Source organism: Pleurodeles waltl, chromosome 3_1, assembly GCF_031143425.1.
Source record: "Pleurodeles waltl isolate 20211129_DDA chromosome 3_1, aPleWal1.hap1.20221129, whole genome shotgun sequence".
Lineage (NCBI taxonomy): Eukaryota > Metazoa > Chordata > Amphibia > Caudata > Salamandridae > Pleurodeles > Pleurodeles waltl.
The window spans coordinates 788,444,140-788,471,059 of NC_090440.1; the positions used below are offsets into that span (position 1 = coordinate 788,444,140).

Consider the following 26,920-nt stretch of genomic DNA (forward strand, 5'->3'; position numbering starts at 1 on the left):
TGCCAAAACCACAAAAGTAACTGTAGGGCTGATACGAGAGGTGATGTGGGGCAGATAAGCACAGGCCATACACTCTTTGAGCTGCTTCAGAGTGGAATCTGTTTGGCCCCAAAAAGGCTAGTCCTGTCAAAAGACATGTCCAAAGGGGGCAACTGGACATCACCTGAAAAAACGAATTGACCGCAGCCAGGCAACACTAGTGCCAATGTCCTACCTGATGGATTCAGCATCGTCCTGGCCACAATGAATTGATCATTTGGCCTTATCATGATCGTCCTGTGTAGCTTGGGTCAGAACAGGGAGAAGGCCTTCCAAGACATCTGGAAGGACTTAAGCCACCAAATGTCAGAGAGAGCGGAAAGAGCAGCCCAGCAGGCAACTAGCATTGATGGACCTGAGGGCCAAACTGTGGAAGAAAATGTCTTCTTCCTACAGGTCTCTGTCAGGGGGAGTAGCTGCAAAAGTATATGAGTTTGTATGACTAGTAGATGCTTGTACCATAGCTGAGGCAAAAATAGAGGGTAACCTAGCGCAGGACAGTGCCCTCTTGTAATTTGGTGGTTTACTGGGGGCCCAGACAAAAGATTTGCTTAGGCCCCTAGGAGAGTATCAGTTAGTGTCTCGTTAAAAGGTAGGAGGGGCTCAGTAGAGGTTTACACTGGATGGAGAACTTGTGTCAAGACATTTGATTTGACCTCTAAGGTGAGAAGCTGGGGGTCGAGTAATTTGGCTGCCCTCTGCATGACCACTGCTGAGGAAGCACTATTTTCATTGTCAGGAAATGGGGGAGTAAGAAGGCCAGAATTAGGAGAGGTGCCAGGGCTACTGGCCTCTTGAAGGTCATCCTACCACTGTTCCTTATGGTAGGGTTGGCCAGTTTTGCCACCTGCATCATAATTGGCCAAACCAGGAAAGAAATGTGTGGGATCTTCCTTGTGGAGGTGGGGTGTCAAACACAGGTTGTGGTTCGATGGAAACAGGTGTAGCATCAAAGTTGCCACATTGACCTCTGTTGGCAATGGTTTCTGCATCGGCATTGATGCGCCAAGAACCAGTGTGGATTGTGGAGCAGGAGCCATAGTCGGTACAAGAACCGGGGTGGCACACACTGGGTGTCGGAGAGTCCAAATGGCATGAAAGGCAAACTCACCAGTCTTTTTTCACAGTGAGTTAGATGGGATGAAAAGGGTCAGAACATGGCCTTGCGGAACTCTTGGATCTGCCTCAGTGTTGCAGATGGTGCCAGAATCTCAGGTTGTGCCGGAACGGGTTGTGAGATAAGCTCCAAAGTCAGCCAGCTTCTGGAGTGAGATCAGGAAGAGTGGGGATGCCCTTCTGCCTACTTAGGGCTCGAGAGTGCTGGGACATAGTCAAGTCCTGCTTGGATTTTTTGTGTTTTTTTTTCTGACTTAGCCAAAGGTTTGTAGTACTATGACAGACAACCCTGGGATCGACTCCTGTGGCTTAGGTAATGGGACTGAAATCAACCTTTAGACTTGTACCAGTCTCAACAAGGAGTCTTCCGGTGCTTAATGACATAGAGTTTCACCTTGCCGTCCCATATGGCCTTTGGGTTGATCAAAACACAGTCAGGCTTTAGTCATGACTGTACTCGGCCACCACAGGCAAATCTGATGAGGATCTGTCACAGACCTTTGCTTGCAACAATACTTTCTGGATTTAAAACCTGGGGCCACATGTACAAAGCATTTTTCTAGTCGCACATGCTTTTTGGGATGTACTAACCCAAAACTGCGATTTGGTAACTTGTTACTGAATCAGAATTTGGGTTTTGCGTTTCGGTGTTAGAAAGGGGTGTGTTCAGGGTGTCCCTTCCTAATTCCAAATCTAAATGGTATGTATGATTGTTTTGTGACTGTGAATGCAGTCGCAAACAATCGCAGTTAGCACCAATTTCAAATTGGTGCTAACCCATTTGCAAAGGGGCCCCTTCCCCTTTGTGAAGGCATGCAAAAACTTTTTTAAGAGTAGGCAGTGGTCCCTTGGACCACTGCCTACTCTTCAAACATGAGACCGAAACGTTTCATTTTTTTTTCGTTTTAAACGCAGCCTTTTGTCCTTTAAGGAAAGTGGACTGCGATTAAAAAAAAAAAAAAAAAAGATTGCTTTATTTAAAAGCAATCACAGACATGGTAGTCTGCTGACACAAGCTGGCCACCATCCCTGTGATTTTTTTTATTTCCGGTGGGTTGCAAATTGTGACCTACGTCATTAATAATAATGAGGCAGGTCTATTTGCTACCCACCGGGATTCACAAAACAAACATAATGGAGTTTCTTACATTTGGAATTGTGATTCCCTAATTACGATTTACAAGGAAACGCAATTAGGAAACCACAATTCCAAATATTCGTACATGTGGCCCCTGGTGTGTTGGAAGGTGACAGTTTAATTGCGCATTTTTTGGGGGTAATAGACGCCTGAAAGAGATAAGAGGTAGGTCCAGATCAGCTTCAGTTGGCACAGAAAGAAAGGAGCTGACAGCAAGCGGAAGTGGCACCCATACAGACTCCGCGCTTCCTTTCCGGAGTGGAACAGCATCAGTGCGGAGTCGCACGGTACCACCTAATGGTGTGTAGAGGTATTGCTGCAAATGTTTCCAGATCCAGTCTGTCGCCTGCACAATATTAAAAAAAAAATGAGGAATGTGTATTTAGAATTCTCTATCAGAAAGAGTTACCAAAGTTAAGTAACCTGTTTGTTTAGAACTTGCAAATGAGAAAGCCATACATATATCATTATGGTAGATAAGCTATGGTGCTGTAGCTAAAATATCATGGTAGCCAGTTACTGTGGACTAGCACATATCCAGGCCCATGACAATTGTGCAGTCTTCAGGTAAAGTGGCATTAGAAATCTTCCAAAAGATGATTTCTGTGGACTTCTTATTTTTCATTTTCTTGTCCAATGACTGACAGTCTAGAAAACCTTCCTCTCTACCTATATTGCTGGGTAGGCTGGTTTTGCTTCTTAGATCCCTCTTTTGTCATGTGACTGTTTTCTTTACCTGGACCTGGCTATAAACACGTTTTAAAATCAGATGACTCCACACATTCAAGATAAGATCCACCCTCAGACATAGATGGCTTCTGCACACTTAGTAGCTTCTATTTCATGGCCTTAAGAATATCTCTGCCACAGCTACTCTAACACAGATATATTGTAGTGGGTATCAGCTTAGGAATACTGTTTCAAGAAAAAAATTGTTTATTGGCAGTTGTGTAATCTAGTGTGGATCACAAATAGCCAGATATCCAAAACGGACACGTTCTGAAACATGCTTTCTCCTAGTGCACGTGTCTCTAACGAATAGGCTATATCAAAATATGAAGCCCTGTGGAGGGAACTTAGTGCTCATTTCATATGGAAGGTGCACCCGAAATAAGCACCCCGGTTCTAGGCTGTAATTGTTAAAACAGACAAAACACAGGTCGGAGGCACTGAATAGGAAGTAAATAAATCTTTATTTAATCTTAACGGAATTCATATTATCGTACAGCTCAGCCGACAAGAGTTTCGTGATTAAAGTCACTTCTTCAGGGCTCAAGATATTTCATCCGACTGTTTTGCTTTCCACTAATGACGGAGCTGACAAAAATCTCTGGAATGCACTTCTTAATCCAAAGAAGACATTTATTATTTCACTGTGCGAGTTTCCTAAAAGGAGATTAGCAGGTTGAAAGCATATGTTTAAAAATAGTCACAGCAATGAAATGAAAACATACCAAACTGATACTCCACTGCAATATACACAGCAAATATATGCATCTATATTAGAATGCAAAGCAAATAATGAATTAAAAATACATCACTGTAGGGCCTGTCAGGTGCTTCATCTTTCTCATGCCTGCAAGACGATGACCCTGCTCGACTGAGAAAGAGATCTCTACCCTCACGGGAAATTGGATTAAGAAGTTCATTCCAGAGATTTTTGTCAGCTCGGTCATTAGAGAAAAGCAAAACACCTAATTTATTGTTTTCTTTCTCTATTTGCTTGCATTGATTTAACATCATTGTTTGTTAAAATTTCATGACAAAAACATGCAACCATGCCTTAAAACACTCATTCAGTTACCAAATCCATCTTAAGGGAGAGTTCCTTGAAATGACTGCTGGGATTTATCATGAACATACACAAAACAAATGTTATTAAACCAATGAATGCACATAGAGAGAAGGAAATCAGTGAAATAGGATGAGATACCTTGAGCCCTGAAGAAATTACTTTAGTCATAAAACTCATGCCAGCTGAGTCATAGGAAAAGATGGTTTTTATTATATTGAAATAAAAATGTATTTACTTCATATTCAGTGCCCCCTAACTGTATTTTGTGCATTTACTCTACAATGGGTAGCTGTTACATACTGTGCAAGCAGTGGAATCTTCGGAGCCTACATTATACTCCTCTCCCAGTATCAACTGTCAAGCTGTCATTAGAGAAAAGATAATTGAACAAGAAGCATCCAAACATCATTTTCTCTATGAAAGACCAATAATCTTGATTCAAGAATGCAGGTGACCCATCTTTAATCACCGAGCAAAAACATCCACCAAGTTGGGTTATTTTTATATTTGAGGTCAAAACGGAGTCTACTGTCAGGACTATTTCTTGTAATAATATACGTGACACAATACTAAGCCTTGTGATCATTGTATGTCAATGTGAACATATTCTTTAATAGTACATCTAGCTTACATTTTATTACAGTTATCCAGGACTTCTAGTTGTACCTCAATCTATCCAAGATGGCAGCTTGCAGAAGGTGGCTAGATGCTACCGACACAATCGACTACCAGTGGTCTGCTGGAAAAATTCAAAAACCAATGCCGTCCTGCTCCGCTCTGGTGCTTTCCATGGAAAGGGTGTAGCCGGTCTTTTCAAATCTCCGAACACGCACACTACAGGTGAGGGTATGACCAGGGCAATTTGTTCACCTTGTTTCAGATATAGAATGCCAATTTAGCTATTTCTAAAGTACAGATTTGCATTAATTTGTAAAAATGTGCAGTTGTCTGTAATATTTGGCAAGTCCACAAAGGTATCTTAACATACACACTTTCCTTCCAACCACATTCTCTTTTTTTAATGCTCTTTCCTAATTGCTTCATGGTCAGTTTTTCAGCACTATGGATAGTACTTTATGGTCGTTTTTTAAAATAAATTATTTATGTTTGGACCTACGTAAGTACTTTTTGCTCAGTCTTATGTACATGCTCTGGACATGATCTTACATGAGTGCCTCATGCTCAGTCTCACATCAGTTATTTATGCTTGATCTCATGTCATTGCTTTATGTTTGGTCTTAAATCATTGCTTTATATTCAGTCTTATTGCTGTGCTTTATATTCTTTTTTACATTACTAATATTTAGTATACCTAGTCTTACTGCAGTGCGGCGTGCTCAACGCTTTAGGTTTCGTCTTACATCAGCGCTGTATTTCAGACTTTTTCCGTGCTTTAGCATTTCTAAATAATTTTTTGACATATACTATTAAATGGACCTTAATTGACCTTAGATTGTAACTATGTGTTGAGTAAATTTGCACCACTGCTTCCAAATAACGTGGCTGAACTTACCTTCAAAATTCTATTTACTCATTTACGGTTTTTAAAATGTGGTGCATCTAGCTTTACCATTACCTTGGAGTGGAAAGATGATAGGAAAAATTTCTAATTTTAAGAAAATAGGACATTGATTGAGAACATGTCCAGATCAGTCACGTGGATGCCCTCAGCTGATATTCCAAAATTACTGCCTTTCATAGTGTGGGCTGCCAATTTAGAAGAAATAGTGCAAATGTTAACATTTTCAGGAGTTTTCATAAGCGCATATGATTCCATTCACATCTTACTAAGGGCATTCCCCTGTCTTGGACCTTGTAGTACCTGGGATCTACCTCTGTATTTTTCCTGCCCGAATAGCAGTGGAGATTTTTGGACGAAGTGTAGTGTGGCAATACTTTTTTAAAGTATTTTACCAGTAGTCTCTGTGGATGATTCAGAAAGCCTCCAGTTTGATTCTAACTTCGACTGGTAGCCAGTTAAGCGCTGTTGTCACACTTACATAGATGAGGGCACATCGTGTCTGCCTTTTATTTAATCTTTTTAAATTGAGCTTTTTGGGGAGGCAAGTGTAAACAATGTTACACCCAGTGGACATTTTATGTAAATTGATTATTTTGTGGAGTAGGGAGATTTGTAGATTTATCCCTTTAACCACTGTATTGACTTGTACAAGCAAAAACAGTTCTGAGTTAGAGCCTGCGCCAGGTTCCGAGTGTGTGGGGTGGTGGAAGTATGCATGCCAGAGACATGTAACCGGTCCAAGGGTAGTGCAGTAGGCTCACATTCGCCTTTTATGGCCATGTCCATGTCCATCTTGGCTCTACTCATGCAGAGGAACCACTCATTCATCCAGTGAAGGATGTGGTCCAAGCCCATTTTGATGTCAGTAGTATTAGTTGGGTTGCTGTCTAGCTATTCATTAACTTGAGTATCACCAAAATACATTTTGCAGTCTACGTAATACTGCTCAAGAAGCTATGGCAGCTTGAGGGATGCCATAGAGCACACGTTCTTAATCTTTTGGCTTTTGTGGACCCCCACAGAATCACTGCTGGAAGATGGAATCTCCATCTTAGCAATGGCTGTGATTTTAACCTCAAAACAATACATCAAAATATAGACAGAAGTGTATATCAAATAAATGCACAGTTTATAGAACATTTTAGTCGATTCACAAAAAAACATATATACAAAAATCAAAATGTTAATTGGAATGCTAGATTGTTTTGAATTTTAGTTTCATTTCGAAAGATGAAGCAATATGCGGGATGCCAGGATATTTCTTTTTATTTTTTGCTCAAAATTCATGCTGTCTTTGTGTTGGTGTATATCAGGTCTTCATTAGAAGCTACCCATCTACTAGATTTATTTTGCTGGGCTTCTGCTGTACCCTCAAATCAAGATAATGATATGCACTAAATCGTTAGCCTTCAATTTCAAATTCCTTCCTGTTTATGGAGTGTTTTAAAATTTTCAGTTTTGCTTGTTAGTGTATGTAAAATTTATAACACTACTAGCATTTATTTTTCTAAATTGTCACGGCCCTCTTGAGTATGCGTCAGTGGCCCCAGGTGTCCACAGACCACAGGTTTAAAATCACTACTGTAGAGTACCAGGTGTAAGTGGAAGATTCATTTGTCGTGATCCTGCCTGTTTAACTCTGGTTGAAGAGAAAATGTTGGGTCTAGGATAAGACAGTGCCCACTATTCATTCCAGTTTTTGTACCCTTTCCAGTAAAATTATGAGGTCAGTAGTGTTGTGCTGCAAACAGGTCAAGGAGCATGAGAGCTGTTTTTTTATCCATTAAGAGGGAGAGTTCCTTTTTTGTGTTGGTTATTTGCATTTTAGTACCTATTGAGGGTTTTAACTCTTCCAGTGTGATGGTTAATATGTTTGATGGCATGTGTAGCTGCAGATGCACATGCTGTGCATTATCCTGCCATCTAGTGTTGGGCTCAGAGTGTTACAAGTTGTTTTTCTTCGAAGAAGTGTTTTCGAGTCACGAGATCGAGTGACTCCTCCTCTTCGGTTCTATTGGACATCGACTCCATTGTTTGATTGTTTTCTTTCTGCTGTCGGGTTCGGACCTGTTTCCTCTCGCTCTGAGATTTCGAATCGAAAAACTCTGTAAAACTCTCTTTTCATCAGTATTGTCCCAATCAGGTTTATATTTTCCATCGACACAGCAGTACCATTGGTAAAACAACTTTGTTCGCCCTTTGGGCGCGCGTGCCCAACTCGGGCCTATTCGGGCCGATCGCGTGGAAGCCTCATGGATTGGACTCCATTCCGATTCTGTCCTCGGTGCCACGCGAAATACCCGTACACAGACCAACATCTGGTTTGCAACCTTTGCCTTTCTCTGGATCATCGGAAAGGAAATTGTGAGGCCTGTCAATCCTTCCGATCGAAAAAGACTCTTCGAGACAGGAGAGCATGAAGACTCGAAATGGCGTCGAGAAGCAGTGAACATCTCGACGTAAAGGAAGAAGAACTGATGCAAACAGCAGTCTCGGTTGGGGATTCCAAATCCGAACAGGTCACGGCAGGACAGCATGTGAGTACGCCTGCCCCTGTACCCTCACAAAATAAAAAACACAAGGCCTTAGGTACGTCACTGCTGGAAGGCCATGGCTCTGCCCGAAAAAAGACTAGCGGTGACCAACTTACCAGTTCGGCACCGAAAAAGGCCACTCCTCCGAAAACATCTGAGGCAACAAATAGCTCTGTGCCCTACTCCAGTAAACACCAAGACTTAAAGAAAGCCACAAAACCTCTGAAGAGGAGTCTGAAGTACAACCAATACTTGAAGTTATGGATGAAAGGCAATCCAGGATCCACATCCATGAGGATACTGTGAGAATTCATACAGCACCTCCTTTGAAAACAAAAAGGAAGCTAGCCTTTCAGGAGGAATTGGACACTATGCAGCCTCCAGCAAAAGTGCCAAAGCAGAAGGAGAAACCCCCACCTCCTCAATCTTCTCCTCACTCTCCACGCCTACATACCTCTCCTCCTACTAGTCCTACACCAGTGCACTCACCCACTCACTCTTATGGCTCACAACAAGACAATGTGGATCCATGGGACCTTTATGATCCAGACATCATTCCTAGTAATTTTCCAGACAGCTATCCCTCTAAACCATCACCACCTGAGGATAGCACTGTCTACAACCAAGTTATATCTAGGGCTGCAGCATATCATGGTGTCACCATGTATACAGAACCCCTAGAAGAGGATTTCTTATTTAACACCCTATCCTCAAAACACTCTAAATATCAATGCAGTCCCATGCTCCCAGGCATGGTAAGACACCCGGATCAGATATTTAGTGAACCTGTTGAGTCACGTATAACAACCCCAAGGATAGAGAAAAAATATAAACCTGCACCCTCCGACCCTGATTACATTACCCAACAGGTACCTCCAAATTCTGTGGTAGTTAGCGCTGCCAGGAAAAGAGCAAATAGTCAGTCATCAGGAGATGTGCCCCCACCTGATAAGGAGAACAGGAAATTCGATGCTGCAGGGAAAAGAGTTGCAACCCAGGCAGCAAATCAGTGGAGGATAGCCAACTCACAAGGACTAATAGCTCGCTATGACAGAGCCCATTAGGACGAGATGCAAGACATAATCCAGCATCTCCCCAAAGAACACCAAAAAAGGGCACAACAAGTAGTGGAAGAAGGGCAAGCCATTACTAACAATCAAATACGATCTGCCCTAGATGCAGCAGATACCGGTGCAGTCACAATACGCAGGCATGCATGGCTCAGATCTTCTGGATTCGAACCAGAAATACAGCAGGCTGTGTTAAATATGCAGTTCGATAAATAACATATTTTTGGGCCAGAAGTTGATACAGCCATAGAAAAATTGAGAAAGGATTCTGACACAGTAAAAGCAATGGGAGCACTTTACTCTGCACCATTCAGGGGGTCCTTTTGAAAACCTCAGTTTCGCAGTGAGTTCAGACCACAGACAGCTGAGGCATCCACATCACAGGCAAAGCCAACCTATCAACCGCAATACCAACGGGGTGGTTTTAGGGGCACATATGCCCAGTACCCCAGAAAGAGAGGAAAAGGTCAGGCCTCTAAGCAACCTCCACAGCACCCAAAACAGTGACTTCTCTCATTCCCTTCCACTCCACACCTCTCCTGTGGGGGGAAGACTACAACAGTTCCACACAAATTGGCAAAATATTACCACAGACAATTGGGTGCTATCAATGGCTATTGCCTAGAATTGATACATACTCCTCCAAATATCCCACCAAGGTCACACAAACTATCCACAGAACACATCAGTCTGTTGCAAGAAGAGGTCCAACCTCTACTACTCAAACAAGCAATAGAATTGGTGCCACAATCTCAAATACGGACAGGAGTTTACTCACTATATTTTCTAATTCCCAAAAAAGATGGCACCCTCAGGCCAATATTAGACCTCAGGACCCTCAATCTTTACATCCTGTCAGAACATTTTCACATGGTAACGTTACAGAATGTCATCCCACTACTACAAAAACAAGATTTAATGTCTGCCTTAGACCTCAAAGATGCGTATTTCCATATATCCATCCCTCCTGCACACAGAAAATATCTCTGGTTTGTCATTCAAGGAAAGCACTACCAGTTGTCCATTGGAATAACAGCTCCAAGGGTATTCACAAAGTGCTTATCAGCAGTTGCAGCCTACCTAAAACGACAACATATACATGTCTTTCCATATCTAGACGATTGGCTAATAGAATCAAACAGTCATACGCAATGCCAAAATCATACGCATTATTAAATATAAACCTTGCACACACTAGGGTTCTCAATAAACTACCAAAAATCACACCTTCAACCAGCACAAATTCAACAGTATTTGGGTGCAATACTAAATACTCAGCAAGCTCTGGCATGTCCAAATACACAAAGGATACAAGCTTTCCAAAATATAATCACACAAATACAGACAAATCAACGATACAATGTCGGATTTGTCATGACATTTTTAGGAATGATGGCATAATGTATTGCAATTGTTCCACACGTAAGACTAAGCATGCGGCCCTTACAGCAGTGTCCTGTACAACAATGGTCACAGGCACACGGTCAACTTCAAGAACAAGTGTTGATAGACCGCCCAACATGCATGTCCCTTCAGTGGTGGAATTCCACAAATCTAAGCAAAAGGCAGCCATTTCAAGAACCCGTTCCTCAGACCATAATTACAGCAATGATTGGGAGCTCCCCCAAACAATCACAACATTCAAGGGCAATGGTATGTCAAACACAATCAGCTACGCATAAACCACTTGGAGTTATTAGCTGTCTTTCTAGCAATCAAAGCTTTTCAACCTCTTCTCACACAGAAGAATGTTCTTATCAAAACAGACAACATGACAACCATGTATTATCCAAACAAACAGGAAGGGACACATTCATCCCAACTCTCCCTTCTAGCCCAGAAAATTGGGAAATGGGCAATCCACAACCAAATTCATCTGGTAGCACAACAATTTCCAGGGATAGGATAGACAATCAATTGGCAGATATCCTCAGCAGAAATCACCAACAAACACCCAAATGGGAGATTCATCCTCAAGTACTTCAAAAATACTTTCAAAAGTGGGGAACACCAAACATAGATCTGTTCGCAACAAGCGAAAACACAAAATGCCAAAACTTTGCATCCAGACACCCACATCCCTTATCAAAGGGCAATGCTTTATGGATCAATTGGTCAGGGATATTTGCATACTCTTTTCCCCCTCTCCCACTCCTTCCGTTTCTAATCAGCAAGTTGCGTCAAACCTCACTCAACATGATACTCATAGCACCAACATGGGCACGTCAACCGTGGTACACATTATTAGATCTTTCAGTAGTACCACACTCCCAACCAGACTGGATCTGTTGACACAAAACAGAGGTCAAATCAGACATCCAAATCCCAAAACACTCAATATAGCAATTTGCCTCCTGAGGTCATAGAGTTTGGATATTTACAACTCCCATCAGAATGTATGGAAGTTATTAAGCAAGCAAGAAAACCCACTACTAGACAGTGCTATGCAAACAAGTGGAAAAGATTTGTATATTACTGTCAATCTAAAAATATTGACCCTCTTACAACGTCAACACAAGACATCGTATGTTATTTACTTCATTTACAAAAAGCAAATGTAGCATTCTCTTCAATTAAAATTCATTGTACTGCAATCTCAGCATATTTACAAAATAGACAACATAGCTCTTTATTTAGAGTTACTATCATTAAAGCTTTCATGGAAGGTTTAAAATGCATCATTCCACCCAGAACACCACCAGTTCCTTCTTGGAATTTAAATATATTTCTTACACGACTTATGGGACCACCATTTGAGCCTATGCACTTGGGCCAAATTCAATTTCTAACATGAAAGGTTGCCTTTCTAGTGGCAATTACTTCTTTAAGAAGAGTAAGTGAAATTCAAGCCTTTACTCTTGAGAAACTGTTCTTCCAAGTACACAAGCATAAAGTTGTACTAAGAACAAACCCAAAAGTTTTACCAAAATTGGTAGCACCATTTCATATAAATCAATCACTGGAACTGCCAGTATTCTTCCCACAGCCAGATTCTGAGGCAGAAAGAGCTCTACATACATTAGACATCAAAAGAGCGTTAATGTACTACACAGATAAAACTGAATCATTTAGAAAGACTAAAAAACTATTTGTCGCCTTCCAAAAACCTCATACAGGCAATCCCATATCAAAACAAGGTTTAGCAAGATGGATTGTAAGATGCATTCAAACATGCTATATTAAAGCCAAAAGACAACTCTTAGGGGCCAGATGTAGGTAGAGATGATTTTGCGACTCGGAAATTGCGAGTCGGAGCGACTCGCAATTTGCTAGTCGCAAAATCATATGCAGAATGGTGTCCATGACACCAACTGCGAATCGCAAGACCCACCTCATTCATATTAATGAGGTGGGTCGCAATTTGCGACCCCTGTGCGATTCCCTGCACTCACAGGGATGGTGGCCTGCTGGAGACAGCAGACCTCCATGTCTGTGACTGTTTTTTTAATAAAGCAGTTTATTTATTTTTTGTATTGCAGCCCGTTTTCCTTAAAGGAAAACGAGTTGCAATACAAAAGAAAAAATGAAACCATTTGGTTTCATTTTTTCAGAGTAGGCAGTGGTCCATTGGACCACTGCCTGCTCTGAAAAAATAGTTTTGGCGACATTCACAAAGGGGAAGGGGTCCCATGGGGGCCCCTTCCCTTTTGCGAATGAGTTGGCACCCACTTGACATGGGTGCTAACTGCCAATTGCTTTGCGACCTCGGTCACAAAGCATTCTGCATTGCGGCGCAAATAGGGAACATCCCTTCCTGTTTGCGAGTCGCATTCCCATTTTGCGAGTCGGTACCGACTCGCAAAATGGGAATGTGCATCGCGATGCTCGTTTTGCACGCAAAACGGTTGCTACATCTGGCCCTTAGTTACCCCTAAAGCACATTCTACAAGGAAAAAAAGGTGCGACAATGGCTTTTTTTTAGGAAATGTACCAATGGCTGAACTATGTAAAGCAGCCACTTGGTCAACACCACATACATTCACTAAACACTACTGTGTAGACGTATTATCACGACAACAAGCCACAGTAGGCCAAGCTGTACTAAAAACATTATTTCAAACGACTTCAACTCCTACAGGCTAACCACCGCTCTTTTATGGGAGGACAAACTGCTTTGTAGTCTATGCACAGCATGTGTATTTGCAGCTACACATGCCATCGAACAGAACATGTCACTTACCCAGTGTATATCTGTTCGTGGCATGTTCCGCTGCAGATTCACAGGCACCCTCCCACCTCCCCGGAAGCCTGTAGTCGTTTAAGGTACAAACATTCTGTACATATGTATATATATTTACATTAGCATGGACATCTCTTATTTTTTACGTATATACTCTCTCACTCCTTCCTTTATCCTCTGCGGGAAAACAATTTAACAATGGAGTCCATGCCCATGCGCAGTGGAACCGAAGAGGAGAAGTCACTCGATCTCATGACTTGAAAACACTTCTTCGAAGAAAAACTACTTGTAACACTCCGAGCCCAACACTAGATGGCAGGATAATGCACAGCATGTGAATCTGCAGCGGAACATGCCACGAACAGATGTACACTGGGTAAATGACATTTTCCATTTCAATGTATTTTAAGTTGCATATATTTGCCATAAGGCAGTGAAAGAACTATCCTTGACTGGCAGACTGCCAGTAATGTTGGCAGTGGTTTGGGGCCAGATGAAGCAAAGGTTTTTACCCATTGTATGTCTATACATACGTACACATGGCCCTTAGTTCCTCATGCTCTTGAGCTATCTCATCATCTCCTTTTCCAGGATCTTGCTGAGGGAAAGGAGGTTAGATGTTGAACTGGATCCTGGCCAATATTGGGCAGAAACAATCATGGTATACAACATAAAATAGTGTTTGACAATAGTGCATGGTGGAGTTATGTGGGAGAAACCCCAGTGTTTGAAGGAGTGGTGTCATGCATTCCGAATTGTCTTTCTCGTATTAACCCCAACCAAGCTCACTACTGCATACAAACTATAGGGTTAATACTCCTTCCCAGCCGTCTGTACCCAAGCCCAGGCATCACACAAGTATTGTCAACCAACAGTGTGGCTAGGTTACTCAGCCTCAAAACGTGACTAGGCATGCATGCCTCAATTATGATTCCTGTTTGCAGGGAGGCAGTGATCATATTTCTGATGCCCAGAGTAAGAGCAGAAAAAACTTAAGGCACACTGATCACCACAGATGATCATCTCACTTGTTCTAGAGATTTGAAGGGTGTGCATGTGAGTAGAAGTACTAGCATTGAGGTGAAGGGACATGAAGGTGTGTCTGGTGTGCTGAAGTTGAACTTACATTTCTCAGAGATTGTTGGATTTGAAATAAGCCTCTGCATTGTTTTTATCGTGAACATGGGTTGTTCATTTAAGGGTTATGGTTGTTCAACTTGTGGTAGACTTTGAAAGTCTCCTTTAGATTTGTTTGATGCCATGGTTTTAAGTTTTTTGGTAGGACTTGCTGTGTATCTGGCAGTTATTTGTGTACTCTTTTGACTTGGATTGTGCCATTTGTTTTCAGAATTAAAGTAGGTGCATTTCACTTCTTCATGTTCTTTATTAAACCACCTGTTGTATGCCTTAATGTCTTGTTTGTGTTTTCAGGATTCAACAGGACATGAATTTTTAGGGCAGCAGAAATACTGAGGTTGTTTAAATAGAAAATATGGTCACTTTGGTCACATTGCAAGGTGCCCTTTATGATGTCTTTTGCCTCAAAGACTTGTGTGGGGAATTTTTTTAAGTGTCTTAAAAGGTTTGTGGGGGGGCTATAGTTGTACATGGCGGGTGTTCAGGTAAGTTTAATGGAGACAAACAAATGAGCTGATCATGTCTGTGGCCTTACCTCTAGATTTGAAGTTTTAAGTTTGTACAAGGTAATAAAGTCAACGGTTTGCAAGATGTGTCAGGCTGCTAACCATCTATTTGTTGGAAACTAAGTACTTGCATATTCTGATAGGGACCCCACCTTTTCAATACTTCCCCAGGCATCAGACTGGCCCTGGAAAATCTTCAGTTGTATTTCTGCGCAACAGCAGCTCCATGTCAACATCGTTCTGTGCAAGCATATTTAGGCACCACCAGTGCGCACTGACAACATGTACTTTCTTTCCACACCAACAGACGCGGAACTGGAGCTACCCTTATCTAATTGACGCTCATCTACAACACAGTTGTGTTATAAAATCAGTGTACAAGGAACTATGTCACCTCCCAAATCTACTGGATTGAAACCCTCTGGTGAATGGTGAAAACAATTGTCTGTGACTTGGCCCTCTTGTGTTTTGCCTGTGGTCTGCCTTGTTGTACCCAAAGGCCATTCAAAACCAAGAAGCAAAGCTTTTCATGGTGAAGCATCACAAGTCCCTGTGGCGGGATCAGTGGAGGTCCAAAGGTAGGTCCTGGTCCCAAGGTTGCACCATTGACAGGTCAACTTCACGATTTAAGTCCTCAGGCAAAGCCAGAAAGAAGCACAAGAAGTCCAAGCAGGACTCTGCCCCATCCCGCCACACTTGATCTCCCGATAAGGTACAAGGGCATCATTGTGTCTCCATCATCCCGTAGTTGCCCTGCTTCAGAGTCAATTTCGACCCTTGTTCCTCAGCAACAAGAATATCCAGCAGCAGCAAATTATTGACTTCCTCGAAGCAAGGCTGAGGCTTTTTGCTGCATTACTGGCTCCCTCTGGTGCACCTGTGTTCAACAAGGAGCCGAGAGGCAATCCAAATGGGCTTCCACTGGGAGATCTACCCTTGGCATCAGTTGGGCCCTTAGGATTTGCTCAGGTCTCTAGACCATCTTCCTGTCTGGCGCCACAACCCATGGCAGCATGAAATCCACTAATGCAATGGTAGCGTCATTTACACTGGATGAAAACAGTCAACCCATACTGTTGTCTGAAAATGAATTAGCGTCACCCAGACCTCAGCTGAGACCGTGCGCTGCCTTGTCTAACTGCAGCCTCTTTACCATCCTTCTGATTCATCCACAGTGCTTCTGCTTTCTGGAAGGGCTCATGGTCTTCATGATTGTTTGTCACTGACAGCATTTCTCTTGCCAATTACATCTGCCTGGACGGTGGGGGAGCTCCAGGCTTTGTCATCAACCCTCCCTACTTGTCTGTTTTTCCAGTAAACTGGTGCTTCGTATTAGGGCCTCTTTTCTCCTGTAAGTGGTGACACCATTTCATGTGGGACAATCTGTCACCTTGCCCATTTTTTATGCACCTCCACGTCCCTCTAAAGAAGAGGAGCGACTCCACCATCTGGACCCAAAAAGAGCATTGTCATTCTAACTTGATGGCACAAAAGAGTTCCGGGTGGACGTACAACTCTTTGTGGGGAATGTTGGTGCGAAGAAAGGTTGGGCGGTGCTGAAACCAACCCTCTCCCGATGGATCATTCTTTGCATCAAACTCTGCTATGCATTGGTCAAGAAGCAACCCCCTGAGGGCTGGCGGGCTCATTCCACCCAAGCCAAAGCTGCACCAATGCATTAGCACATGAAGTCCCAGCCCTGGCTATCTGACAGACAGCAGCGTGGGCTTATTTACAAACATTTACCAAACATTACTGTCTGAACCTGCAGATTTGCAGAGATAGTCATTTCACCTATTCAGTCATGCAGGACTTCCTAGTTTAAATGTGTCCGCAGTCAAACCCCACCACCGGGGTTGGTATTGCTTGGGTATCTATTCATAAGTAAGGAATCTGTGACTAGAAGTCTCTGTCAGATGAAAAAGTTACTTACCTTATATGGTAGAGACACTATCTAGCCCCAGATTCCTTCCCGACATACCCATCCTTCCCACTGTGCGGACAGATTCCCAGGGTTAGGGAAGATCCCTTTCAGGGCCCTAGTTTGGACACATCAGTGTCAGTGCACTTCATGGCTCCACACTCCTGACGAGGTGGCACTGATATAGGTAGCACGGATGTCATTTCTGATGCGGACGCCACCGTGCAGAGCCTGTCAGCGCCACCTACGAGCACACAGGGTTACTACTCAAGAAAATCTTCCAGGTCCAGTCTAACGCCTGGGGAAATTCAAAGGTAAGGAATCTGCGGCTAGATATTGTCTCTACCAGATAAGACGTTACCGAAGATAAGTAGCTTGTTGTTTAAGCTGCCCCAAAGTTCTTCTCTGAGACCCACAAAACAGTATTTCCTGTTGCTGTAGCATCAGTGCGACAGGTCAGCGAGTTACAAGCCCTTTCTGTTAACCCACCCTATACCACATTCTAAGAGGGCTAGATGATTCTGTGAGCTCAAGCCTCCTTTTTTCTGATGGTAGTGACTCCTTTTCACGTTGATCATAACATCACCCTTCTGGCGTTCTTTGCTTCTATTGGATTGAAAAAGGTCACAAGTTCTACATTGCTTTGTACCAAAGAACAGTGGGTTGACCATAAGCTCTTTATCAGGTTCACTGGAGCAAAGAATGTCAGAGCTGTGCAGAAAAGTAACATCTTCTGGTGGATCATACTCTGCATTATGATCTGCTATTTACCGCCTATAAAGCAGCCCCCTGAGGGCTTCCAAGCTTTCTACCAGGGCAAGGCTGCCATCACACAGGGTACCAGTTCTCATCATTTATCAGGGTGCTACTTGGGAATCACTACATACACTAAGCCTATTACCTTGACAATGAGGTCTACCAGGAAGGACACTTTGCCCACTTGCTCCTTCAGCACTTCTTATTTTAAGCCAGTTGATAGACCTACCAAATAGGAGGTATTGCTAGGGTCTCTATCCAAAAGATGAAGATTCTGCAGTTAGAAGTCTTAATCAAAAGAACAAGTTACGTAGGTTTGAATACGCTATCTGGTATATCAAAACGCAGATTCCTCATCGACTGTCCAACCTCCATGTTCTGTGAACTGGTCTCTTTACATAAAAATATGCCAATTTAGTAATCTGCACCCTGATCACCATCAATCTGATTGTCTCAGTGTCTGTGAGCGCAGAAGTGTTGAGAAAGAAACTTGTGTCAGTGGTCATGGGTACCATCTATATAGGCTGCTCATGTGCATCAAAGCAGAGTGATGACGCAGAGCTGTCTGTGCCACCTGCCGACGCGCATAGGTACTACTGAAGATTTTCCAGATCCAGTCTGACACCTGGGTAATTATTTGAAAGGTAAAACATCTGTGGTTATATAGAGTCCTCTGTCAGAATGAGCATTACCGAAGGTAACTGGTTCTTTTTGTCAGGTCTGTTGAAAGTTTTAAACCTGACAATCCATTAAGTTAAGGTGCTTATTGGGCTTTAGTCTCAAGCCAGTGTCAGTTAGAGGCGGAGTTCATGAAGTTGAGATTGTGGCTGGGTTACTGTAGATTACTCCAACATTAAAAGAGCAGTTGGTGGATAAACAAGCAGCTGTGTATTCAAACAAAGAATAGTTTCTGCAGTCACAACGCAGAACTGATCAATAGCATGGCGCTAGGTCTCCCACTGTTTATTTTCCGGTTTTTCATAATGATTTTATAACCTATCAGGAGGTGATTGTCAGGAAACGTAGTGGCGCTTTCTCCACACAGTGTATCGATGGCCAAACAATGTATATGTGGCCGCTGGAATCTGATACAAGGTTTTGGATGTTTCATATTTGTTTGGCACCTTCGATAGCATAAATGAGGCCAATCCTAACAAATAGGCTCAGACCAGTCAGTCAGTTGTTTGGGGGAGAGAATACAGTTGGGTTTTCAAGTGCGGTTGATGCCTAGATTTTGAGGTGCTCATATACTTCATTGAATGCCAAAAGGTTCAGGTAATTGGCATAATGCATGAAAGTTGTGTTGTCATTGTTAACGAAGAGCTTTCTAAAGGTGCCTCTGGAAAGGGCAAGGGCCAGAGGCTTTCTCAGTCTGATGCATAGTACTTCAGTGTTGGGAGGTCGGTCTGTCTGTTTTTAAACCCCTCTTCATTGGTGTTTGACAATTCAATGTAATTTAGGAAGTATTGAATTACAGTGCAAAGGTACTTAGCTATGTAACAAACATTTTCCATATACGTTACCTTTACACATGCCAAGAAGTGGGTTTATTTTTGCATGTTATTGTGCCATAAACCTGTGAACCTAAGTAGGAACCTGAAAATGATGCCGAGGCTGGTGTCATACAGATCTTCTGCAGTCGGCCTTTGGATCAAATGAGTTAAAAGTGTTAAGTGCAAACTGAAACCCAAGAACCGTAACTGTAAGAAAGGGTCACATATCTTCATGCTTACCTTTGTGTTCCTATCTGCCTGTGTTGAGTGGGGGATCCATATCCATTACAAGCAAATTATAAGCATGGTCTATATTTCTGAAGTCACAGAATTCTCTGGGGGGGCAGAACGAGGTAAAAAAAAAAAAAAAGAAAAGGTGTGTGAGGGGAGTGACCAGCTGAAGCACTGCTAGGGTAGGGTCCAATCTGTAGATCAAGTCAGATTTTCTAATCCCCTCACTGATTTAATTTCGATAGTGGAAAGAACGCTTGTGGTTATTGTTTTATTTACAGTTTATTTCAACAAGATAAAAGGTGGAACTCCTGAGTTTTAACTGCTGTATCTTGACTGAAACAGAGGTAAGTAATAGCTCGTCCCATTGGGCTGCTAATGGGCAATTTCTCAGTGCTTGGGATTTCTCTCTACGTGAAGACAAACTTTCTGTCTCTCCCCATTTCTTTACCCAACTTTTCTAACATTCCACCTGAGGGGCTGTAGGGGAAATCTATGACATGGCTTGCGTTCTTTTGGCAGTAATGAGTGCTAGATCTAAGAATCTCACGCTTGCTTGTCTATGTTTGGGCCTTGTAAAACAACCTAATAGACAACCCTTGGGTGCATTTAAACCTGCTCTGTTTGTGTATTAAGATTTTCCCGAATGAATTCACAATACTGTTTGAGTTGGGGGAAGCTCCACACCACATTAAAAATTCCAGTTTGTGTTTAGGAACAGCTTGGACACTTAAAGGGAAACTCTGTAGATACACTGTGTATTTTTCATGGGGTGAGATTGGTCCTATGAAGATAGTTAAATTATGTGTACTTGAAGTGTACGTTCCTGATGACCTTTGCCTTTATCTCAGTATGTGTGACCAATCTCTGTCTTCAAGTTCTTTACTTAAGTCTTTCGCCCATTTCCCATTTAAGTCATTCAAATATACTTTGGTCCTGGATGTCAGTGCTCTGTAGAGCACCAACCTTTGCCCACACATCATTGTGTTAAATTAGCTGAAAGTCTTTGCTCTTCAGCCTCAGTCCCATTCCATAATCTGTGGAAAGTTTGCTTTAGAGCTCCAAAGTGTACCAATTGTACAAGGGGCAATCCCTTGCTGCCCTAGAGGCCTGTCTAAATGATATATGTGTTGGGGCTAGAGAAGGCATCTGCAGGAAGATCTTTAATTTATTTCTTCTATTCTCCAACACTGATGTTGTTTCATAGGTTATAGTGAAGTTATTTGGGGCAGTGCACGGGAGCTGTAGTTTTGGACCACTGATATTTATGTATGGTGTCTAATGATGTCTCTTGTGCTAGATGTCACCTGGCTTAGAGAGAAGGAGTTACTTACTAAGAGTGACTTGCAGCTTTGCACGTCATGTGGTAATTTGGGCAGAAGCCAATACTGTTGGGAATCTTTTTGTTGTTGAGAGGTGCCTTAAATGGGGTACAACTGGGAAAGGTGTGCAGAGGTTGATGCCGTAGCTTAGAAGAAGCAGTTCCCCAGAGGGTTAAAATAGTATGCTTAACCACCAGCAAGAGGATAGAAAGTCATTTACCAACTGCCAAGTGAAGAGGGTAGAGGCCCTCTGTGGCCTATAAAGTAGGGTCAACTCGGGGAGCCTATCTGGGTATTAATTTTGAATCTGAGAGATGGCAGAAAAGATCCTATCCCAAAAGGCCCCCAGACGGGGGTGGACTACAGTATGTGTTTGAGGGAATCTGTCTTCCACTACCTAGCCACCAGGTATCAGAGTGGGTGAGATTAATTTTATGAAGCCCAGCAGGGGTGAGGTGAGGTGCCAGTGGAATAATATTTTATACAATATCTTCCTGCCTCGGGCTTGGTGGTAAGAGTTGTTGGTATGCAAGAATATCTTGTGCCATTGTTTGGCATTGAGGGTTATGCTGAGATCGTTCTTCTACAGTAAAACAAAAGATGATTTGCATGTGATCGCTGGAGAGTTAAGAATATTGTAGATTTTAGAAACAAGGTGCTTAGGTGATGTCAGGCGTTAAAGGAATTTTCCAAAAGGCGTGAGGGCCTTGGTGGTGCTTGCTTTGAAACCGGTTTGTGTGGCCTAGTGCCTATTGAGGAGGTAGCGAAAACACTCAGACTCGGGAATCTCATATTTGTGCTTGGTATCTTCAGATGACTTCAGGCCACCATCTATGTAGAAGTCCCAGAGATTAAAGTAATCCGAAAAACCTCCAAACCCGGAAGTCATGGGTTGATGTACCTGGTATGAAGTGTGTGTTGTTTATGATGGATGTGGCAGAATGGGAAAGAGGTGAGAGATCCCCCCGCCCCACTTGCAATAGAGTCCTAAAGAGCAACTTTGCCTGGTAACTAGGGAGACCAATAAGAGCCAGCCTCTCATGCCTATATGGACCCATGGTACTTTCCCAACAGCCTGGATACCAAGTTTTGGTCACCTTGGCACTATAGTTTAACTCTCTCTCTCCTCTCAGCCATTCTATCATGTAACACAGCTTAGAAGCTTGATAATAGTTTGAAAGGTTTGGGACCACCCTAGCCCACCTTCCTTGGGATAAAGTAGTTCTTTACGGGAAGCCTTGAACAATCTTCCTCCCAGATATAATTCATGCAAACTGCTTGCAGCATCGGGAGGGGCATGACGTGAAATATGTACCTGATGTGGGGTAGCAGGATCATTTTGATTGCAGAGAGGCGTCCACCAAGGAGAGGAATTGTTTCCTCTATGCTGCCAGCGCGGACTTAGCCTCTCACAGGAGGAATTCGAAGTTGGTCCTAGAGAATGTGAGAAGATTTGGCATCAAGTGGATGCCTAAGTAATTGATAGAGTCTAGGTACCAAACGAATGGTTTTGTGCTATTCAAAGACTCTCCCAAAGAGCTCCACCTAACTAGGATCAGGCCTTCTGATGTTGTCACATTAATATGGATACCAGCCACTTCCTGAAATTCCTTAAACAAGGGTGAAGAGACAGTCAGTTGTGAAAGCGGACACTTTAAAGGTATTGCGGCAGAATGAAATTCCTTGTATCCGTGGATGATCCTTAATTTTCTATAAGGGAAATTCTAAGAAGTGGTCAAAGAGACGCTGTGACCAGGGGCATCCCTGACAAGTGCTCCAATGGATAAATATGAGTGCTGAAGCTTTGCCATTAACCCTGACCCTTTTCTTGGGGGTTCAATAAAAGGTGACGATCCAACAGAGGATCTAGGAGCCCAAGCCAACGTTTCTCAAGCCATCAAAAAGCACAGTCCACTCTCAAATGCTTTTTCAGCATCAGATGACAGGAGGACTGCTGCTCCACCTTTTTTTCCTGGCAATGCAATAAGATGCAGAACATGCTTGGTCTTCCCTCTAGTAGCTTGCTCGAGGACAAAACCACCTTCCTCAGAGTGAATTAGATTGGGAAGACTGCTTATCCAGCCGGTTAGCCAGTACTTTAGCAAGAATCTTGAGATCCAAATTAAGAAAAGAGATTGACCTATAGGACTGGCAAAGGTTTGGGTTCTTACGGGCTAGGGTACTAATTTAGCTGAAGCTTTGATCATACTCTGAGTAGCACCTTTATTTGTGGTTATGCCGTTAACTACTGTAGTGCAAATAGGAAGGAGCCGAGGAACAAATCGCTTCTAAAATAGTGCTATAAACCCATCTGTGCCTCGGACCTTGAATGGTTGAGTTGGTTGATAGCCCCTAATTTCTCTACAGCAGCATTGGGTTCATTCAACTCATCAGATTTTGCGGAGACTCAAGGGAGAGTGATAGAGTCCAAATATATATGTTGCAATTTGTGGGAGGTATGTGAGCTGTGTATTGTGATTGATAGGAGGACTATAATATCTTAATTTTAACCTCAGTGGCGTTGTGTGCAGTGTCACTACTGTCTCTGATTTCACCGCCGAGTCTCCTGGCCTGATACGTCCATAGTATGTGTGCTAACATGGTGCCTTGTTTGTTTCCCGCCTCATGGAAGTGGGCTGCCAGGCTGATGATGATAAAGTTAGCTCTTTCTAGTGCTTATGTGCGAAGCTGAACACTTACTGCTAGCACTTTCCCCCATTTCTTGTTAGGTTTGTGCTTCTCTTCAAGTTCCCCCAGGTCCGGAGCTAAATGAGTCCTAGTTAGCTCTTGCATGCATTGAAGGTGTGCTGCCTCCTGGATAAATGTTCCCTGGATGACCATCTTGAAAGCATTCCACATCACATACTTACCCATTTCCCTTGTGTTGTTTAGTGTTATTTTTTCTGTGAGTTTCTCATGGATCTCGGCCAGAACTACTGAGTCTCAGGGGAGAGAATAATTCAAGCACAGGAGCCCTCAAATTGCTTGGGTGTAAGTCGCTCCCATTGAAGGGTGATGGCTACAGGACCATGATCCAAGAGAGCCTGGGGGAGTCGGTCAGCCTCTAATAGAGATTATATGAGCCTCATCAGTAGGATGAGATCCATCTGAACATATGTGTGTGTGCTGCAGAGTAATGAAAGTATTCATTAGAGAGGGTTGGCAAAGAGGATTGGCACATGCACCTTTTTAGAGTGGGGGGAGGCATTGTATTTGAGTGGAAATGTGCAGTATTAAAACCTGTCTATGTCCATTCCCAAAAGGTGAATCTCCTGAAGGGGACAATGATGGGCATCGCTGATTTGAGTTCTCTCAAGACACCAATCTCTTCAAAAGATTATTAAAGCCTCTGATCTTTGGCATTGTAAGGTTAGTAGTGATTGTGTGGTATCACTGCGAGCATCCGCCCACAACCTTTCCAACAACAGATTGAGGAAGTGTGCTTAAGAGTACCTGGTCTCGGGTGCAGTATCCCCCACCCACTCAATTTGCCCAACTGGAAAACATCAAACTGTAGTGTGCAATAAAGGGTGTAATACAATTTTAAAGAATTAGCAAAATATGGAGTTGTGTCTCCCAGGAGAAAAGTCACCTTCCTCCACTTTAAGGACATTTGAAAAGGAGTTGTCACCTTTCCCTAAGCTCTCACCCCCACCCGGCCTCAGACAGAGGATGGGTAAAGGGCCAGGCCATGTCCATCTCTGCAGAGGGTTGAACTCCTCAAGCTGAAAAGAAGAGGTGTGCCGAACACATTGCTTGTCTTGTTATCCTTCTGGTTGTCTTCAGAGGTGTGCTGGAGATGTTCCAAGATCTGGACTTTTCTGGTTGCAATTTCCGTGGAGCTTGGTAAGCATTGCCCGGAGGATCGGGCACAGTTTGCCACTCAGGTGTCCAGGATAGGGCACCCATCCTCTCTGGTTTTCATCGACAGGCCCAAGATTTTCTTTGCCTCGGAGTGAGGAGATGGTGTGTCAGACTACCCAGGAGAACACAATAAGGGTGTGTGACTGGCTTGAAACTGGGTAGCTCTGGAAGTGTGGTAGCTGAAAAATCCTGTAAAAAGAGAAGTTGTGCGCTGCTGAAGGAGAAACAGCCCCCTTGCTGTACCTTGGTCATAAAGGCCTCTTTGTCAATAAAGCAGTGTATGCGAGTTAAGACATCCGGTGTTCGTTTTCTGCCTCTTTGGAGAGGAATGACTCTATGGGTCCTGTCCATGAGGATGGTATCACTGCTGCTTCTCTTGATGATGGCGTCAAAGAGGTCTGCAAGGTATTCTCGCAGGTCAGCGTCTCGTTCCTCTTATATGAATGTTATTATGGCGTGAGCTGACTTCAAGGTCCTCCTACTTCTTTTGTAGGAAGATGTGTTGGTCTTAGTGTTAGAGAATCTTTTGTTTCAGGGCCTTGCTGTCCTCAGCTTGTTTGTGAACGGAGGTTTCCATCTGGGCCACCCTCTCTCCAATATCATCTTGTTGAAGAGCACAGATGTCTTATTGGATGTCAGGATTAAATGCTTCAGTGTTTTCTGAAAGTTCCTGAAATAACTGGAGGAATAAGTCCTTGGTGATAGGTGGCGCTTAGGTTAAGGTGCAGGAATCCGTGGCCTCTCAAGTGATAGTTAGGAAGGCCAGTTAGTGTGATCCAAAGAGTTCAGTGTCTCAACAAGATCGAAGGTGGATGACCTGCACCCCATGTGACAGATCACCACCACCAGATTAAGCGAAGTGGCGGGGTTCATGAATGTGCACTCCCGGTTCAACAGGTTTCGGCCTCATCTGGCCTTGCCGGTGGCGCTTCTCCCTACAGGTAAAAGGCACAAGTTCAGTGGGGCACTCGGGGTTATGACTGCTAGTTAGAGTTCCGGGTGCACTTTCTTGAGGCCAGGGGGCCGAGGTAAGGTAGAAGGTCCACTCCCCGGGGCACGCCTGCCCCAACGGGGGCATCCGGAGGCTCCGAACCATCTCTGAAGCTCGGTATCAGCATTGCAGAGATGATGCCCTTTGCTCTAAGTGTCAGAGGCTGGAATTGTGTTGGCTGGCGGGGAGCCCGAGATCTACGCATCCATCATCTTGTTGGGTTTGGTCGCGCCCTCCATAGAAATATATTTTAAAAATATTTAAATAATGTCATTGAACTCCGCAGAATGATGCACATAGTATTATAACGTGCATTTTTTAGCACACCGTTTCCTACTATTTGCTTCTTCCTTGGGTCAGAAATCTAAGAGTGTTCTTTTGCAGTACACCTAGATAAGAATGTCCTGCTGTTACCGTTATGCGTGGGCCTCATAAAATCCCTCGAGCCTAGATTACAGAAAGGCGAAGTATATTGTAGGAATTTCTCGAAGATTTCATCCCGCAGGGAGGTAATAGGGGCAATGTCTGTTTTTAATTGACCTGTCTGGTAGAAAGGGGCCTTCAGCTATTTTTTCAGATGCCATTTCCCTCTGTCTGTCAGGGTGTTTTGAACCTTCAGCAGTTGTTTCTTTAGTGGCGTACTAGAGGTATGCTCCACTTTGTCTTTCAAGGATTTTAGCCACACAGTATATGTTGTTACATCGATATTTTAGGTCTGGAATTGGGACAGCTTTTGCTGCGCCTCCAGACTCACATTTTCCGAAGTAATAAACTAGATCTATACATGCATATATATATGTGTGTGTGTGTGTGTGGGGGGGCTCTCTAGAACCATTGTTCTAGTGTCATTCACATATAGCTTTGCCCAAAAACGGCGTACAGCACAGGACAATGTGCCTTGCAACTCAGTAAAGGCAATTCATCTGATCAAGCGCGCACCCGCCTGAAAATGAGTGCACTTAAGTTCTAGGGCTGGTGTACCTGCAATGCTGGGTCACTGGTATATTTGTATATGTTTGCTTTTTAGCATATTTCATACGTTTGCAAAAAATAATAAATTAAAAAATCCAACTATTTGCCAAGCCCATACAGTTTGCTTATCCAGCGCCTGTTTGACCATTGAAATTCACACTTAATAAGAAGTTATTTTTTTATCAGAATTAAATGGTACTATAGTGCAACATAGTGGGTCATTTAACTTACGCCAGTGTCAGTCGTCTAATGCCAGTCATGTACAAATTGCATTGTCTGCCTCAGAGTTGCACTAATGCCGCTTTTCTTGCATTGAGAGCTGATAAAAAAATA

General features: G+C 43.1%; 1 protein-coding gene across 4 annotated transcripts in view; it reads left to right on the top strand.

Annotated features, from left to right (window-relative positions):
- SBF2 (SET binding factor 2) overlaps positions 1 to 26,920 on the top strand; it is a 1,701,375-nt gene that overhangs the window by 1,314,794 nt on the left and 359,661 nt on the right. For all 4 annotated transcript variants that reach the window (XM_069223624.1, XM_069223621.1, XM_069223622.1 and 1 more), the window contains exon 27: positions 4,732 to 4,928. In XM_069223624.1, the coding sequence (XP_069079725.1) occupies positions 4,732 to 4,928 (197 nt within the window). The remainder of the gene's footprint in view (positions 1 to 4,731; positions 4,929 to 26,920) is intronic.